Source organism: Hemicordylus capensis, chromosome 2 (genome assembly GCF_027244095.1).
Source record: "Hemicordylus capensis ecotype Gifberg chromosome 2, rHemCap1.1.pri, whole genome shotgun sequence".
NCBI classification, from domain to species: domain Eukaryota; kingdom Metazoa; phylum Chordata; class Lepidosauria; order Squamata; family Cordylidae; genus Hemicordylus; species Hemicordylus capensis.
Genome location: NC_069658.1, coordinates 272,062,671 through 272,080,516, shown reverse-complemented (window position 1 = coordinate 272,080,516; position 17,846 = coordinate 272,062,671). Strand labels below are relative to the sequence as shown.

General features: G+C 39.8%; 1 protein-coding gene across 15 annotated transcripts in view; it reads left to right on the top strand.

Moving 5' to 3' along the window:
• Window positions 1–17,846, top strand: part of CADPS (calcium dependent secretion activator) — a 544,177-nt gene that overhangs the window by 431,116 nt on the left and 95,215 nt on the right. For 9 of the 15 annotated variants that reach the window (XM_053299036.1, XM_053299044.1, XM_053299037.1 and 6 more), the window contains 3 exons: window positions 6,794–6,940; window positions 12,676–12,831; window positions 15,552–15,699. In XM_053299036.1, coding sequence (XP_053155011.1) covers window positions 6,794–6,940; window positions 12,676–12,831; window positions 15,552–15,699 — 451 coding nt within the window. The remainder of the gene's footprint in view (window positions 1–6,793; window positions 6,941–12,675; window positions 12,832–15,551; window positions 15,700–17,846) is intronic. The other 6 variants (XM_053299049.1, XM_053299045.1, XM_053299050.1 and 3 more) reach the window with 1 other exon arrangement.

Here is a 17,846-nt window from a genome sequence, read left to right as displayed (position 1 = left end):
CTCACATCCCACAATGCACTATGCGAAGAGTGTGTGGCATTGGGGGATTTCCCTGCTGCTGGGTGCAGCAGGCTGCCAAGAACCTGAGCTTCACGTGGCCAGGAGCTGAGAGAGGAGGGCATGCACATACCTCCTCCCTCACTTTTAGCCCAGGTTTAAAACCCAGGCTACCCTTGGCAGAGGAGCATCAGGATCAGGACCGATCCCAGCGGTTCTCATGACCAACCCTACCCAGGCTAGTGCTGCTCTCCTCAGATAGGGTTGGTCTTAAGAATGACCTCATTGCCTTCATTCCTTCACAAAAATATCTGATTATTTCTTCATGTCTTCATTAAAATATCTGATTCCTTTTAGCATTACTAGAAGTATTTTTAAAATTCATTTTTAACCAACTTTAATTGCTTTTCCTTATGAATTTATATGTCTTTCCTCTCTTCTTTTGGCTTATTTTTTTTACAATCGATGTAATGTGGTTACTGATTTTGACAGTTTTAACAGCTTCTCAATCATTTTCTAACGTGTGTGCTAATTTCAAAATTATATTGATAGGTATTTATCCTACTTCATTAGAGTGTTAAGAAATCTCTCCAATTGCAAACAAAATTGCAAACCAGCATACACTTTATTAAATCCCACTGAAGGATGCATAACTGACTTGTGCAAACACAAGTCAGAAGAGCACCCTCAGCTGGGAAGCAGCAATTCTGTGAATGACCTGATATATCAATAAGACACACATTATTCCCACTCAGGGTCACCAATAGGAGGGAATAAAATAGCACCGGCAGCCTGTGCCTGCCTACTCACTGCTGCCCCTCCGCTTCATCATTGCCACTGCAAGAAGGCCAGGAAGGAAGGAAAGCAATCTTGGCTGGTGGGGATAGAAATAGCTGTGAGGTATTCAAAGCATAAGCCATCTAATTGAGCAGTGGGGAAATGGCTTGACTATCAAACCACAGGTTGCCCGTTCGAATCCCCACTGGTATGTTTCCCAGATTATGGGAAACACCTATATTGGGCAGCAGTGATACAGGAAGATGCTGAAAGGCATCATCTCATACTGCACGGGAGATGGCAATGGTAAACCCCTCCTGCATTCTACCAAAGACAACCACAGGGCTCTGTGGTCGCCAGGAGTCCACACGACTCAACAGCACACTTTACCTTATTCAAAGCATGCTTTGCAGTTTTGAAAAGAGGTATGGGCAGGGGAAAAGGGGTGGCAGAAAAGCTGCTCATGCTTAAAGGAAAGGCAGCAGCTGGCCATACAAATAAGAACATTATGGGCGGTGGGGTGGGTAAGTCACATACAGTGGGCTGGCCATAGAAAACCCTGTTCCAACCATTCCTATCTTTTGTTATACAACAGAGGGGGGCCCTGTTTATTAGTGAGGTGCTTCACACGACACGTGTGAAGCGCCTGAGGGGGTTCTGTGGAGAGAGCGGACTTAGCCCACTCTCCCCACAGATGAGCACACGCTCATAGCTGGGTGGCCGGATTGGCCACCCACATGACTACCGGATCCATCACAGAGCCGACAGGGGCTACAGGGATAAGGGGCCATGCAGCCCTCAGAAGTTCCAGGATGCCCTGTGCAAGCATGCAGGGCATCCTGGAGAGACCCCTGAACCCGGGAGGCTGCTTACAGCCTCTAGGCTGGATGTCTACTCATGTGTCACTGCACACCGCAGCAACACACAAGCAATGAAATGAGGTTAATGGAGCGCTCGCTCCGTTAATCTCATTTAAGGGGAAGGTGGTTTAGGTGAGCTAGCCGCCTTGGGAGCACCAGGCTCGTCTTTGAGCCCAGTGGTTCCCAAGACCACTGGGAAGCAGGCGAAGCTCCCTTCGCGCACCTTCCTGTAATCATGGAATAGCTTCAGTATCAAACGAAGATGGAAACCTGGCATTACTAAATCAGAAATGGTTCCATTTAGAATTGTACTGGCAATTTTGTTGAAAAGAACATATTTCAAAATATGGATATCAAATATCTTCCATAGAAAATATCAGCAATTCATTTCAATCCAAGAGACTCTTCAGAAGAGGATATTTGTAATGACAGTGACCTGGGACCGCTGGAGAGTTGAAACTCAGTCCCAGCACTGGTAAGACTGAGCAGTTAAACCAGCAGTGCTTTTTGTGGTTTTCCCAGAACTGCAGAAGTGCTGCTAGCACTTTAGCACTTATTGCTAAAGAACTGAGTCAGATAGAGATAATGAGATGTGATGTTCTAAACTGTCTGGAAAAATTGAAAACTAATAAATCACCAGGGCCAGACAGCATCCACCCAAGAGTCCTTAAAGAACTCAAATGTGAAATTGCTGACCTCCTTGCTAAAATATATAACTTATCCCTACAATCATGCTCTGTACTTGAGGACTGGAAAGTAGCCAATGTAACACAGATTTTCAAAAAGAGATCAAGGAGGGATCCAGGAAATTACAGGCCAGTTAACGTCTGTTACGGGCAGATTGATGGAAAGCATTCTCAAGGATAAAATTGTTAAGCATATAGAAAAACAGGCCCTGCTGAAGGAGAACTAGCATGGCTTCTGCAAAGGGAAATCTTGCCTCACCAACCTTTTGGAGTTCTTTGAGAGTGTCAACAGGTGTGTGGATAAAGGTGATCTAGTTGACATAGTCTACCTGGACTTCCAAAAAGCTTTAGACAAAGTTCCTCATCAAAGGCTCTTGAGAAAATTTAGCAGTCATGGGATAAGGGGACAGGTTCATGTGTGGATTGGTAACTGGTTGAAGGACAGCAAACAGAGGATAGGTATAAATGGGCAGTTCTCTAAATGGAAGTAAGTAAGAAGTAGGGTCCCCCAGGGATCTGTACTGGGAAAGGTCCTTTTAAATTTATTTATAAATGATCTAGAAGTTGGAATAAGCAGTGAGGTGGCCAAATTTGCAGATAACACCAAACTATTTAGGATAATGAAATCCAAGAGAGATTGTGAGGAGCTCCCAAAGGTAGCTCCAAACTGGGGTAGCGAGGAGCAAAATGACAAATGCAATTCAATTTAAGAAAATGTAAAGTGATGCATATTGGGGCAAAAAAAAAAAAAAACCAGTGTCACATATATGCTGATGGAATCTGAGCTTCCAGTGACTGAGGTATCTTGGGGTCATGGTGGACAGCTCATTGAAAGTGTTGATACAATGTGAAGCAGCTGTAAAAAAGGCCAATTCCATGCTTGGAATCATTAGGAAGGGCTGATAATAAAACTGCTAATGTTATCATGCTCTTATACAAAACTATGGTGTGGCCACATTTGGAGTGTTGCATACAGTTCTGGTCACCATATCTTAAGAAGGACATTGTAGAACTGGAGAAGGTGAAGAAGAGGGCAACCAAGATGATCAGGGGCCTAGACCACCTTTCTTACGAGGTAAGGCTACAACACCTGGGGCTTTTTAGTTTAGAAAAAAGACGACTGAGGGTAAAGATTATAGAAATCCTATAAAATCTTGCATGATGTGGAAAAATTGATAGAGAGAAATTTTTCTCCCTCTTATATAACACTAGAACCAGGGGTAATCCCATGAAATTGATTGCCAAGACATTTAGGACAGACTAAAGGAAGTACTTTTTCACTCAATGCATAATTAACCTATGGAATTCTCTGCCACAAGATGTGACAGTCAACAGCCTAGATGGCTTTAAGAGGGGTTTAGATAAATTTTTGGAGGATAGGTCTATCAATGGCTACTAGCCTGAGGGCTATAGGCCGCCTCCAGCATCAGAGGCAAGATGCCTCCAAATACCAGTTGCAGAAGAGCAACAACAGGAGAGAGGACATGCCCTCAGCTATTGCCTGTGGGCTTCCCAGAAGCATCTGCTGTGAAAAACATGATCCTGGACTATATGGGCCTTGGGTCTGATGTAGCAGTTCTTATGTTAGCACAACCACCCAATTTTACCAGCATCAGGGCTGCATTCCAACGCTGCATGCCACTTTTTTGGATCCCGGTCCATTGTTGCTCCTTCCTTCCCCCGTCCCATTTTCAGGCAATACTAAAATGTGGACTGTATAAGGTCTTCTTATACTTCTCTGTCAGTTAACTTCTCTTGTCAGTTAAATTTTGTCACGATGCAATAAGCTGATGCAAATAAATAAAGAGACATGGGGCCTACCAAATGCTGACCACCTCGTCATAATAGCAATGTACGGAAACACATAGAGAGTTTAGTTTATAATATTGTCTGAGTCTTGAACCAGAGCACTGGGATTTGCTTTCAGAATGAAACTGCCAGAAACGTTCTGAATTAATTTCATACTGTGTTGGGTGATGCTCAAATATAGGGGGACAGATAAAGAGTTTCACTTTTCTTAAACTGGCCAGATGGTAGTTTTGCCTTGTATGAGAAATTGATGATATGAGAGTATTTTTACTGTCATCTCTAGAATATGTGTCTGCTATAAAAAGCTGTCCTTAGTGAGCATTGTTTATGTCTTTTAAATGTTTGTTTCCTGTTGATGCCATAGAAATACTCAGTGCATTCCTACAAACTAAAATCACAATAGGTTTTCTTTTACAAATGAATATCAAGTAGTAAGACATTTATTATTTTATCATTAATCATCAGATTAATTACCTAAACTAACGTACAATGTTTATGTTACTTGGAATATATACATTTATTAAACTATAATCTATTAAACAGAGAGAGGTGGTTAGATTATATTTCAGGCTCGTGACTAAAATCTAATGAGTAGGCTTAATTCTCACTGAGGGGGTAAAACTGCATGTGGGCTCTACTACTTAAAACTGAAGGGGGGCTCTGTATAAAAATATCCTTAATATATAGAAAACTAGCTGTCAAGGAGAAAGGTTCAAGCCTCGTTTTCTCCCCAGCATACTATGTGCAGGCAGTTTTTGTCTGGAAGGCCATTCAGTCAGGTGAGTCCCATACCTGTGGCCTGAAATAGTACAGCCCAGAAACAAGTCCCTGCAGCACCCAGAAACTAGGTCATAACCCATAAAGTTGCTCACACACACACACACACCCCAGTATTGGTTTATTTTGTTCCAGAAATCCCACTACCTTGCTGTCAGCACACATTCTAAACTTATATGGTGATATTTGTGTGTGTGGAGAAAGCTGACATGAAAATGGAAGAAAAATTGGTGTGTGTTCACAACCTCTACCATTCATTGTAGGAAATTGCTGAGGAGTGACCACAGAGTCTAGAATGTTCTAGGTTTAAATTATATATTTCAACTCTAGATGTTTAATTTTGCTCTAGGCAATGTTAGCAGATGCCATATTGATTCAAGGAGAATATTTGATAATTAAATGCATTATCACATGGAAAATGTATGCAGTTATCAGTTTCCACTAGTGTACTAAAATATTTGTTAATCATTTATATAATATTATTATTATAAAGTACTTTACAAACTTTGTATTACTAAACCTGATTATCTAATCTGCAAGGTTGATTACTGTTGTTCATTTGAGGAGGACCTGGTCTGCCATAAGCTGTTTGCTGTGTTAGGGACTGAACTGAGCTTTGGATGAATTTGGGACTGGACAGGGATTTCAAGACTCAGATTCTGCATCCTAAACCTTTCAAACTGATTCCTACAGACCTTATTCTTTGCCCCTAGAAACAACAACAAAGCTTTTCCACAGATTTCAGAGAAAGTTAAATTATTAAGAACACAGCCCTTTGCGCCTCTTACCTGGGAATGTTCTATTGATCTCAGAGAGACCTTTAACTAAATATCAACAGGATTGGACATGTGTGTGTGTGTGTGTGTGTCTAGTCCCCCCCCCCCAAAAAAAAAAAATCTGGAAGTTTTCTTCAGTTGCACACTCTGTTCAGAAAATGATTCCAGGAAGTCTAGGCTTCATTCAGGTGCAATTTTGCTACAAATCCTCATCAAATTCTGTTTTGAGCAGAATTCAGTGGCATTAATTCATAATAAAGTAACTTCCTCTGAATTGAACCTTCATGTTGAATGCACACACATGGGCCATCTACACATATAGGATTCTCCATTCACGTGGGTAGAAAAGATAGCTATGTGTGTATACAGATACAGTATTTGTATACAGATACAGTATACAGATCTTTGTATACAGATACAGTATTTCCTACTCAGTTGAAGTAATGGGAAAGCCCATGTAATCAGGAGAGTTTCCTTTGCTCACCAGAGCTCTCATACATAGGGGCTCCAAAGAGTTGTGTTCCCAAACTGCACAAACGGGTGCAGGTTTCAATTGTTGAGACAATTGGAATACCATTCCCTGAGGCCAAATTTCCCCCCCCCCCCGCCACCTTTTTTTTAAAAGAAAGGAAATTCTGATTCTATATTCATTGGCAAACTCCTATATTTTAAAAATCTTTTCAATATTCATGTTAGGTCTTAGTATAACCATAGCATTATATTCTGCTAAACTACATATTAATCATTAAAGTGTATTCCCTTCTTGTAAACTAGGAGCTAGGCTCTGAAATATGTAGGCTGTGTCCTTTTGTATGGATGTTTTAATTTGCTACTTCGTACATGTTTCTTCTTTCATTTTTGTCCTTGCTCTCTTTTATTTTAAGCAACTTTTTTTTTTAATTGCAGACTGCTGGGGCGGGGGGGGGATCCCAAATCCCACACCCTAAGCCTTCCATACTCATGCTTCTCTCTGAAATGTTTTTGGTTTGGGTCTTTGACTGTTGTCTTGCTGTGAACTTTGCAGATTTGTTTATGAGTGCCACTGTGCTTCTGCTGCATCTGCATTGTCACCGTGATGGTATTTTTTTCTTTCTGTCTGTTTCTTCCACAGGAGTTTAACAAGTAATCTGCCCAATGTGAACCTACCAAATGTGAACCTCCCTAAAGTTCCAAATCTACCAGTTAACATCCCACTAGGCATCCCCCAAATGCCTGCCTTTTCTGCACCGTCATGGATGGCTGCTATATATGATGCTGAGTGTGTATTCAGTTCAATAGATCTCATTTAAATCAAAAGTAATCTTGGCATGGATATGTATTGTTTATTTCTCTGCATTAAATATATGCATACAGCCTTGTCAAAAGAACAACTGAGATTGATGTGTCTCTGATTGTAGCAAGGCAACACTGACTAAATCTGGCGTGTAGTTCATTTTTTAACATAAATGTATATATTGGAGACATTTTTCTTCCACCCACTTGACACTTGAGACAATGTACCTGCTCGCAAAATGTGTCTGTCCAGCACAAGAATCCAGTTGTCAAAAGAATCCAGTTGTAAAATGTAACTATGAGATGTGTCAGTGGCATGGGATTGTTCTTTTTATCCCAGCATAAACTGAAATAATTTTAGGGTCATTGTACATGAAGTACATCAGTATCTTAAAACCAATATTTTTTCCAAAAGCCAATATCTAAAAGCCAATATCTACTTAGTTCTTGCTTTTCTGAATGATTGTAAAGAGAGAGAGAAACCTCTTACACGGTGTTCTATTGGAAGTGATGCATCTAGAAAATATGTATTACCCCAAACTGATCTTGGTTGTATATTTTCCCCAGGCAGTCAATAACTGCAGCCTAGCACAAAAATCCTAATTATATAACATAAAAAACAAAATCCCGTTGAAGTCAATAGCCAAGATTTGTGAATGGCTTATTCGGCGCAGTTGTTAATGTAAGATGGCTAACCCCTGCATAACAGTACAGTTTGTGCTTTCAGTGTTGTTGTACTCGCATGAGTAATGCAACATCGGAAACACATACTCATATAACGTTGTAGCTTCTCTTCTGGGTACAAAAATGGAAGCTTACGGTTTTCCTGTTTGCAGCAAGGAAGGGATGATCTCATGTGAGTTTGATCTTTTCAATTTACACTGATTAAAATCTGTACTCTAGAATTAGAGTTGAAAGACTGCAGCCAGGAGAACGTTTATATACTTCACCATTTCCTAAATCTGTAGCTTCTTGTCTCAGTTCCTCCCCAGTCCTGTTTTCTGCAGCCCTCCTCTGGAGTCCTACACAGTATTTAAAGTGAGAAAGGGAGTTGGACAGAACTGGAAGGGAATAGGCTCAACCAATTGTCTCATCTCCCCTCCCCCCTCCCATGTTGTATTTGGAAATTTTAAGGTATAGAAGTGGAATCTGTAACAAAATATTGCAGTGTATCTCCAGTCTCTAACAGAAACATTATCATCTGTCTCCTGAAATAGCAGCCTTTTAGTAAGAATGTTCAGTCTCTCAGGAAGGGAGAAGTTTCAGGGGAATCAGGAAAGTTGCCTTTTTCACTTTCCCATTCTGTTGAGGCCTTCCTATAGCACAAAAATCAATTTTAGGACGGGCTACCAGCCTCAATTTCAGCATTTCATTGCTATATGAGAATGGTAGAGAGGGAGGAAGGGCTTCTGGAGCGTGGAAAAGGGGAAAGTTGTTTTTCCTTCCCTTCCCTTTCTTCTTGATACATCCATGTATAGTACAGGGAAGGAAATTTGTTAAATTTCCTCCAACCCCAATTCTTTCCCTTCTATGATTCCTATTATAAACTGTTACGAGGTTGAGCAGTCCAATTCCCTCTCTCCCCCTATGCCCTCCATTATTTTTTTAAATCAACGACACCATAGCTCAAGAGCCCTCAGTATCCCTTAGGTCCTAGAAGCTCATAGGCAAGTTTTATATGAAGAGCTTTTAACTTAGAAACGTAGAAATGTATGTACTCCCACATATAGGAAGTTCCCCAACCATTACCTTGTTTTTGAGTGGCCCTGTTTTGCTTCCAAACCAATAAGTTTGGAACCACCTTAGTTTGTTGTTAGAAGGAATCATGAATGTTTTCAGGCTTGCAGCCTGGCAGCCATATCCTGAATTGTTTCACTGAATCCAGTAGAAGAAATATGGAATTACTAGACTACATCCATTCCCAGTAATAAAGTTGTAAACTAATTTTGATCAGGCCTTCTGTGCTTTTAACACATGCATTAGAATTCTAAATTTGAGAGATTAAGCATGGTGACACTGTCTGGGGGAAAGTGCTGAACTGCCTATCCTGCAACTGTTCAAGGCACGGTTAGGAACCCGGCAAGATTAAAATGTTGGCAACCCTAGGTCCTGCAGTTTATATTCAGAAATGACTAATGAAGTTCTATTAATTTCTATTAGTTTCTCTCGGTATATATGTTGACACAACACTTCATGAATAAGGGCCAAACTAGAAGTGATGGAGGAAATCTGTGATCAGAGAATCTATTTTTATTGATATTGATATTGATATGTGATTCTCTGATCACAGATTTCCTCCGGTTGCTATATATAGCAACAAGAGGATTGCAGTGTGAGTCGGGGCAGGGATTAACCCCTTATCCCACACTATTTTTCCAGTTAAAACCATCCCATACATAGCTATCTGGCCCATGGGCGGGGGACTTTCAGGTAGTCAAATGATACCTGTAAATGTTCCCTCACAGGACAACTAGCAGCTTACAAGGGGGTGTGGTTTTAACAGGGGAAATGGCACAGGGAAATGGCCCCTCTCCCAGCATTGTGCTTCCAGTGTGATGTCCAGCTCCACCAACATGGCTGCTAACTCTTGTTAAAACTACAGGAGATCCTGATGACAGATTTCCTGTCATATCTAGTTTGCTTCAAGGTCCTAGTAAAACTATAAATGGCTGCTGTAAACAGGACTCAGATTTGAAGTCCAAATAACTGACTGCTTTATTTTTAGAAACAATCATGCAGGAGCAGGAATCTGTATCTAAATATCCACCTACCAAACTTGTATGATTTTGAAAAACAAAACCAATAAATTGCTGGACAAGAAATTATGTATTGGTTAAAACATTGTATGCTCATGGTTTTTTAAAAAAAATGAAATTGATATTTCTATGAAATGCAACTCATATTCATGCTAAGATGACTTATTAAAGGCTAGATTAGGCAGTATATGTAAATTTTAATTGAAAAAATATATATTTGTCTGTGCATGCTCTGTGATATGTTTTGGTTTGGGGGTTTTGTTTTGTTTTGTTTGTTATTTTTTGAAAAGATAAGAATCAAGGCCTCAATCCTAAACATGCTTCTCATGAGTTAGCAACTTACTGAGCAATGTGAATGGAAGATTCTCATGAGTGCATGCAGTTAGGATCGCAGCGCAAGTCAAGTCAAGACAATGAAGCAGTCATTCTTTTTAAAAGAAATGTGAACACAAAATACATTCTACAGCCAATATGATGAAACAGATCAAGGTGCTGCTTTTGCATAAAGTACTACACTCAGCTTGAAAGCAAATGTGTGCTGTTGTTCTCCATTTATAAACCCAGTGTGTTCTTCACATGAAAAATATGAAGCAGCCCAGAGATCAATTTTTATTTGAAAATTCTGGAAGCAGATGGATGTCATCATGTTGTAATAGTAAATATCAGTTATTGCATTCCTGGGTATCTAATTGCTTAAAACATAAATACACTTTGTTCCAAAATCAGGAATAGCTTGTTTTTGTTTATTGTTTTTTAGAAAGGTAATTATTCTAAATGCAGGTTTAAATCAGATAGATAGATAGATTCTTTATTTCGGTCATTGACCAGCATAATATATAAACAATAACCATTAACAGTAGATAGTGAGTTCTTTGCGAGTTTTACAAACTATGTAGCAAAACTTGGCCATGTTACCAGAAACCAAATCATTAAAATTGGACAGCAGATAATCTAAATAAAACTCATCAGTATGACCAAGAAATTCTGTTAATAGTGGGGCAATAAAATTTATACAAATATCTGTGTAAAATGTGCAGTAAAGACGTGGGCAGTAGTTTCTATATCCCCTGAGCCACAAGGACAGAGGCAGGCTGAATATAGTAATTTTTTAAACTTCTCCTCTAGAACTGCAGTGGGGAGTGCATTTAGGCGAGCGAGAGTCATTGCTCTCCTGAATTTTGCTATTATTAGTCTGTTTCGATATTCTGCAGGCTTTATGTTTAAAGACTGATTGCCCAAATAGATCCCTCTCGGCAGCTTTGCAGGTTCAACTTGGAGTTCTATATCCAAGACACGCTGTTTAATAATCCGCGTGGCTTGATCATACCGCATCCTGATGAGCTCTTCCTGTGGGAGACCGTAAGATTGTAACTAGAATTTGAGCACCGCCTTCCATTTCGAGGCATAGCTATCTACAAGTGTTAGGAGAGCCAAGCCAGCTTGGAAGAAGATCAGCTTCAGCCCAAACCTAAAAATGCTCAGCCAGAATCTCGTTTCTATTCTGAAAACTCCTGCCTCACGGCTAAGAATGGAGTTGGAAACACTACAAGGAATGTAACTCAGAAGAAACTGAAATGATACTAAGCAAGTTATGCTATTGAAATGGTCCATGGTAGTTCTTTGATTGATCAACCATTAAAAGAAATGCCTGATTCTATATCTTTTCATTGATCCCCAGCTCCCTATTGCTCATTAAGGAAGTTTCCATGTTTTCACATCCTTACATAGATATGTCTATTTCATTCGACTGAGTCAATACATTCTTTGAATAATTACCTTTGTTAGTACAGGATTCATAGGACCCCTCTTGGCATGTTGGGAGTATGGTTTTCACCCTGCAATAGCCATGTGTGCGTTTAGCTATATTTTCCCTTCCGTAGCATTAACTCAATGCGGCTGGCATCTCCCGCAATAGAAACAGCCCTTCTCATTGTTTCTATAGAAGATGTCAGCATGACTTGATAATGCATGGTGTGTAAATATATCTTATAAATTACTGTGTTAGCATTAGTGGTATGCGAGGAGTAGGATAAACTTCTTGAAGTTCTCTTTGGTCACAAGCATTATGGGAAAAAATGAGAGGGAGAAAGTAACAGCAGAAAGCACAATCCAAAGCTTGCATTTTATCCTGCAAATATGAGACATTTGACATAATTGTAGCTGAAGAGGTCCAATAAACAGCAAGACAGGATATCTCCATTTACACAGAAGATCTGGGTAAGAGAACCGCCACTTTTTCAAAGAAATCAGATTTGTGAAAACATATCTAAAACAAAAACTTACAGAAGCTTGGTCAAATATATTGATCTCTCTTTAAAAAAGAATCCCAACATAAAAAGCGGTAGTCAATAAAGCCAAAAAATTTTGAGATACATAAAAGGATGTCTTGATGTTCATAATTCAGTTGCCTTACCCTGATTTATTTCCAGCTGTTCAGAAAGTATGTCCTCGCTCACCACTTGTTAGCACTGTTGTTGTTGTTTTTCAAAACCTTGGCAGGGTGGGTGGGTGGGTGAAGGAAGAGAACAAATCTTGTTATCTGGATTAAAAAATGCATGAAACGAAAAATAACCACATACATTTATGTACTGCGGTTATTACTAACTGGAAATTTTCCTTCACCTTGTAGAGCCTTAAATTCAATAGCCACATATATAATGTGGTTAGTGACTAAGGCTGATTTTGTTTTTATCATATACACTGTTTCTAGATAAATGTCCGCATCTTCTTATTTTACTTGTCTTCCATGTCTGATCTGGAAAGACTTGTAATAGCTAGGTAGACTAGAAAACTGTGTGGTAAGACCTAAAACCCTGATGATGGAGATTATCTCTGACATTGTTCTGTGTCTCCAACCACTGTTATGCCCCATTCTGTGTTCAAGAAAAATCTCCACATCAGGTTTCCAAAGCCAGGGAGCAGACTGTAACCTCTCATGATCTTTATTTTCATTTTATCCTGCCAGCAATGGATCGGGAACATCAGAAGATCTGTTTTGGAAACTTGATGCCTTACAGACCTTCATCAGGGATTTACACTGGCCTGAGGAGGAATTTGGGAAACACTTAGAACAGCGCCTAAAACTAATGGCTAGTGATATGATTGAATCCTGTGTGAAGAGGTAAGTGTGAACAGCAAAATTGAAAGAGCTTCCAATAGCTAATAAGTATGAACTTAATTCTGACTGCCAGGGCTATATGTCATCTATCAACTTTTGTTCTTTCATTTTTTTCTTCACTCCTCTCTACATTAAACTTGGATGGCACTGACTCGAGAGTTTAGACTAGATTAGGGATTTACGGGATGTGTTCTGGAGAACCATAGAGTTCCTTGAAAGTTTAGCACAGCTTCCACATGTGAAGATTAATTGTAGTGGACTTGTCTAAAAGACAGCTTATCCGAAATCACAGTTCAGGCAGCATGATATTGAAACATTTTAGTCAGGACAAAACTGAGCATGATGGAAGACACAGTAGCCAACAATTAAACTAATGCTGCACTGAAGTGTCAGTTTTTCCATCACACAGGGAGGCATGATTTTTGGTGATTCCTCTTCCTTCTGCAGTCACATGTACTTCCTGAAAAAATGTCCCTGAGGTACCCCAACTCTCAGGGAAAGCCAGGGACATATTTTGAAGGGAAGGGAGGGATCACCAAAAAATCACATACCCCTTTCCTACAACACAAAACGCATTTATTTGTTTGTTTTATTGTTCAATTTTTACATCGCCTTTCATAATCTCAAGCCAGTTTACAAAAGTTAAAATACAATAAAATTCCATAAAAGTTAAATCTAAAACCTTAAAATCAGTTAAATAGGAAAACTCATCAAACATTTTTTAAAAACCCGGTCATTAAAAAGACAAACCAACAGAAAAGCTGAGAGATCCAGCAGCCTCTAAGGGATGAAAACCTGAACAAATAAAAGGGTCTTTAGTTGTTTTTTTAAAACAGCCACAGATGTCAAGGAATGGACATTCTCTGGGAGAGCATTCCAGAGCCTGGAGGCAACAGCAGAGAAGGCCCTGTCCCGTGTGCATGACAATTTAGCCTCTCTCAACGTCAGCACACAGAGCAAAGGCCCCTCTGACGATCTTGTTGGCCGGGCAGAAACCCTTGGGAGCAGGCTGTCCTTCATGTATCCAGGGCCCAAACTGTTAAGGGCTTTAAAAGGTAATAACCAGCACTTTGAATTGGATTTGGAAACAAATTGGCAACCAGTGCAGCCCTTTCAGAATAGGTGTAATATGCTCCAAATGAGCAGTTCCAGAGAGAACCCTGGCAGCTGCATTCTGCACCAACTGAAGTTTCTGAATATTCTTCAAGGACAGCCCCACGTAGAGCACATTGCAGTAATCCAGCCATGACGTGACTAAGGCATGGGTAACTGTTGCCAGATCTGCCTTCTCGAGAAAGGGATGCAGCTGGCACACTAGCTGAAGCTGTGCAAAGGCACCCCTGGCCACCATCTCCACCTTAGCTTCAAAAAGCAGAGCCAGGTCCAGTAGCACCCACACAAGCTGTGTATTTGCTCTTTCAAGGGGAATATAACCCCATCCAGAGCTGGTTGAATCACACTGTCCTGATTGGCTTTCCTACTGACCAACAGCACCTCCGTCTTGTCTGGATTTAGCCTCAGTTTGCTAGCCCCCATCCAGCCCATCACCAATGTTCACCAATGCAACATTAGTTTAGAGGTCTGCTAATGTTGCTTCTGAAAGGGGAAGCCAAATCTTGTTCGTATCCTTTCTTCCTATAATTTCTAAAACAACTCATAATGTGATATTACACTGCATTTCCCCCATCTTATTTCACATCATTGCCTGCTGCAGGTGGAGACTAGGAAATTCAGTATGAAAAAAGAATACATATATGGGACTCTAATTTGAGGAGCAACACCATATCTTCCATCATGTCCTCATCATGTCTAGGTCTACCCTGAGTGAAAATCAAATATTTATGAAATACCCTTTTATCAGGGCTGCTGAAACTGCCAGGATTTGTGTACACAGTGATAAACCCATTTTTAACTACTTGTTTTGGAAGGAACCTGCAGAAGTGTAATATATGTATTTGTCAAATAAATAACTTATAGTAGCTTATGTGACAAATGAGAAGATTTCAAGTCACACTATTAAAAGATAAAAATGCAATAATTCAGTATTATTATGGAGTCATGCAGTTAACATGTTTGTATAATTTGTACTTAGCACTAAGCACCCACAGAGTTTCCTATAATTCTGCAAATTTTCTCTTTGGCTCGTTGTAAACCTGAGGTATAAATTAGTTAATACCAGCCATATTCTAGGTGTGCATTCTTGTAACTTTTCTTGATAATGACATCACATTGATTAGTAAATATATGAAGGTACTAGGTTTTATCTTCTCTTGTATATATAGCAATCCAAGAAGTACATTTTACCGTGGTTTTATGTAGAGATTGCTTTTATTATTATTTATTTTTAAAACATGTACTGTATCTCACCTTAACTTAGTCAAAAGTTCATCTCAAAATATAGAAGATACAGAGAATGAAAAGAATCTAGGTGATTTTTTTATCATTTATTAGACTCTTGCTGCGATTGCATAGCAAGTATCATGGAACATTTCTTCAGACAGAGGTCTTCCTGCCTGAAGAACAGTGCTATGCATCATGAAAGGTTACCATTCTGTAATTCCCTCTCATGGCCCATTCTGTCCACTGTTCCATTCTGACACTCATCCCAGACTGCAGACTGCCACTACACTGAAAGCTTAAGAATATCACATTGTTCACGAGAATTATTAGCTGCAGTATCTTAAAGCCCAGTCAAAATATTCTTTTTCTGTCATCTTTAATAGAACCAGGATTGCATTTGAAGTAAAGCTGCAAAAAACAAGTCGCTCAACAGATTTCAGAGTCCCTCAGTCAATATGCACCATGTTTAATGTTATGGTTGATGCCAAAGCTCAGTCAACAAAACTTTGCAGTATGGAAATGGGCCAAGAGGTAAAACTTATAGTTGTTTTAATTCTTTAATGGAGGGCGGGGAATCCTCATCTCATATTCTGCTAGTTTCAGAAACATTCTAACAGTTGTGGATTTAGTCTTCTGTATATAGACTACGCAGATGAAAATGCAGGGTCACTCCGTCAAACAAATCTCCTTAATGAATATGGAAATTCAGAACCCCCAGTCACTTAGAAGTGACTGTTGGCAAGGACTGTGGTGTCCACACAAGGTACCTCTATGCCTGTTTATGCATGACAGTGTTTTATATTGAGTCATTAACTCCACCTTGGAAGCAGATGGATATTTGCCTAAAGTCTAGATGTTTACATGCATTCACCAGATTTAAAGAAGCTATTATTTTATATAGATGACCAGTGGACAAAGAAACCTCCTTGAAGGAACTAAATTTCTAAAATAAAACCACTGAAGGGGAAATAAATTACTCAAACCATGTGCTTCGTAAATGAAATCCAGTTCCAGCTGATTTGACTTCTCCAAAACCTAAGTGTATATTCCCAGGTCCTTAATGGCTCAAAGATACAAAACTGGTACAGTTCTTATCATCTGCTGGTCTAATTTGTTTTACTTCTCAAGCCGTTGCCGTTTGAAAATTTCTACATCTAATGTTGTAAAGTAGAAAGACATGCTGAATTGGGCTAGATGAAATGTATTAACATAATCTGTTTTTGTTTTTGGTCTGAAGGCTTTAAACAATGTTCCACATTTTTCATCTCAGTTTATGATTAGTTCAGACATATGACTTGGATTCTCCTATCCTGTTTCCAGTAGTATATGTTGGCTCTCCTTTAAAGTATTTCACTGCATAGCTTCTCATATTCGGAATCTACATCAGATGGGATACCATTTTTATATTTTTTTAATATTTACCTCATTCTGATAATTATAAGATAAAGTCCAATCCAGAGCCCGCTGGATTCAAGGGGAAACTTTGCTTTGACTTCAGTGAGCACTAGATCAAGTCCTTTAGTCTTCATTTTCCTTTCCTTTCCTTCTTTTCTTTTTTTGGTTTGGTATGCCATTTGTTGTTTATAGCATCTTTCTTGTTATTTAGCCAGGCATAACTGTTATGAACACTAAGCACTTCCCTCACCAAAGTCAAAGCATGTACCTACATGATCTCCCATTACTCAAGGCCTGAAATTAGCTTTATTAAATAGAATGGCAGAATCTGAAGTTGTGCAGTTTTTTCATAGAGCTTAGTGTTTACAACAGCATTATAGATAAGCTGCTATAGCCCAATTATTTCTGCACCAAACATCTTTGCAGTTATTATTTTTAACTGATAACCAGATGTGTGAATGAAAGAGTCAGGAATTCTATGTTGTAAAGGACTTTGTCCCTAAGGCAAACTCTAGCTACAATGGCAAATGAACAATGTCTGTGGGCAGGCATATGTCAAAACAAGGATAGCAGTCCATGTATAGGAAAGTGAGGAGACGCTAAGCAAGCCGAGCAGCAGATGAACCAGTGGGTAGGCTGGATAACAGTCTTGCAGATCTAATGAATCAGAAGTGGCTTCCCTTCCCTGACACCCTGTTTGATTGTCGGTTGGAAGTAGCCGGAAGTTGCTGGCATGCATGCACCCGCCTAATGTACGCGAGCCCATGCCCAGCAGGCACACATGTGCAAGCTCCTTCCAGCCACTTCCAGCCGATGAGCAAATGGGCCACCCTGTAGGACCTTTAAAATACCGGGAGCCAGTGGGGGGAAAGTGGTGGGAGGGGTAAGTGCACTCCTGCCTTCGAACTTCGAACTCCTTCCCCGCCCCCGTGTTCAAACCTGTTTGGAGGCCCATAAAAGGGCCTCTGAATAGGTTCGTGCACATCCCTAATTAGTTCCCCAGAAACGCTTCTTCCAAAGAATTTTTCCATGAGCCCAGTGGGGAGCCCATGAGCCCAAGCACCCAATTCTCAGTGATCCTGGTTTGGTCTTTGAAATACCTGGCAAATATTAGCTTGCTCCCACTTCCCATCATAATTTCCAACCATTGGAAACACTCTTAGTTGTAATAAATTCTAGGCCTTATCCACATACTGTGGCTGGGAGTTCTGTAATCTTCACTATTTGCTAAATAAAATGAATACATGCTAAATACAATTTGATTCTGTAGATTTTTAATTTGC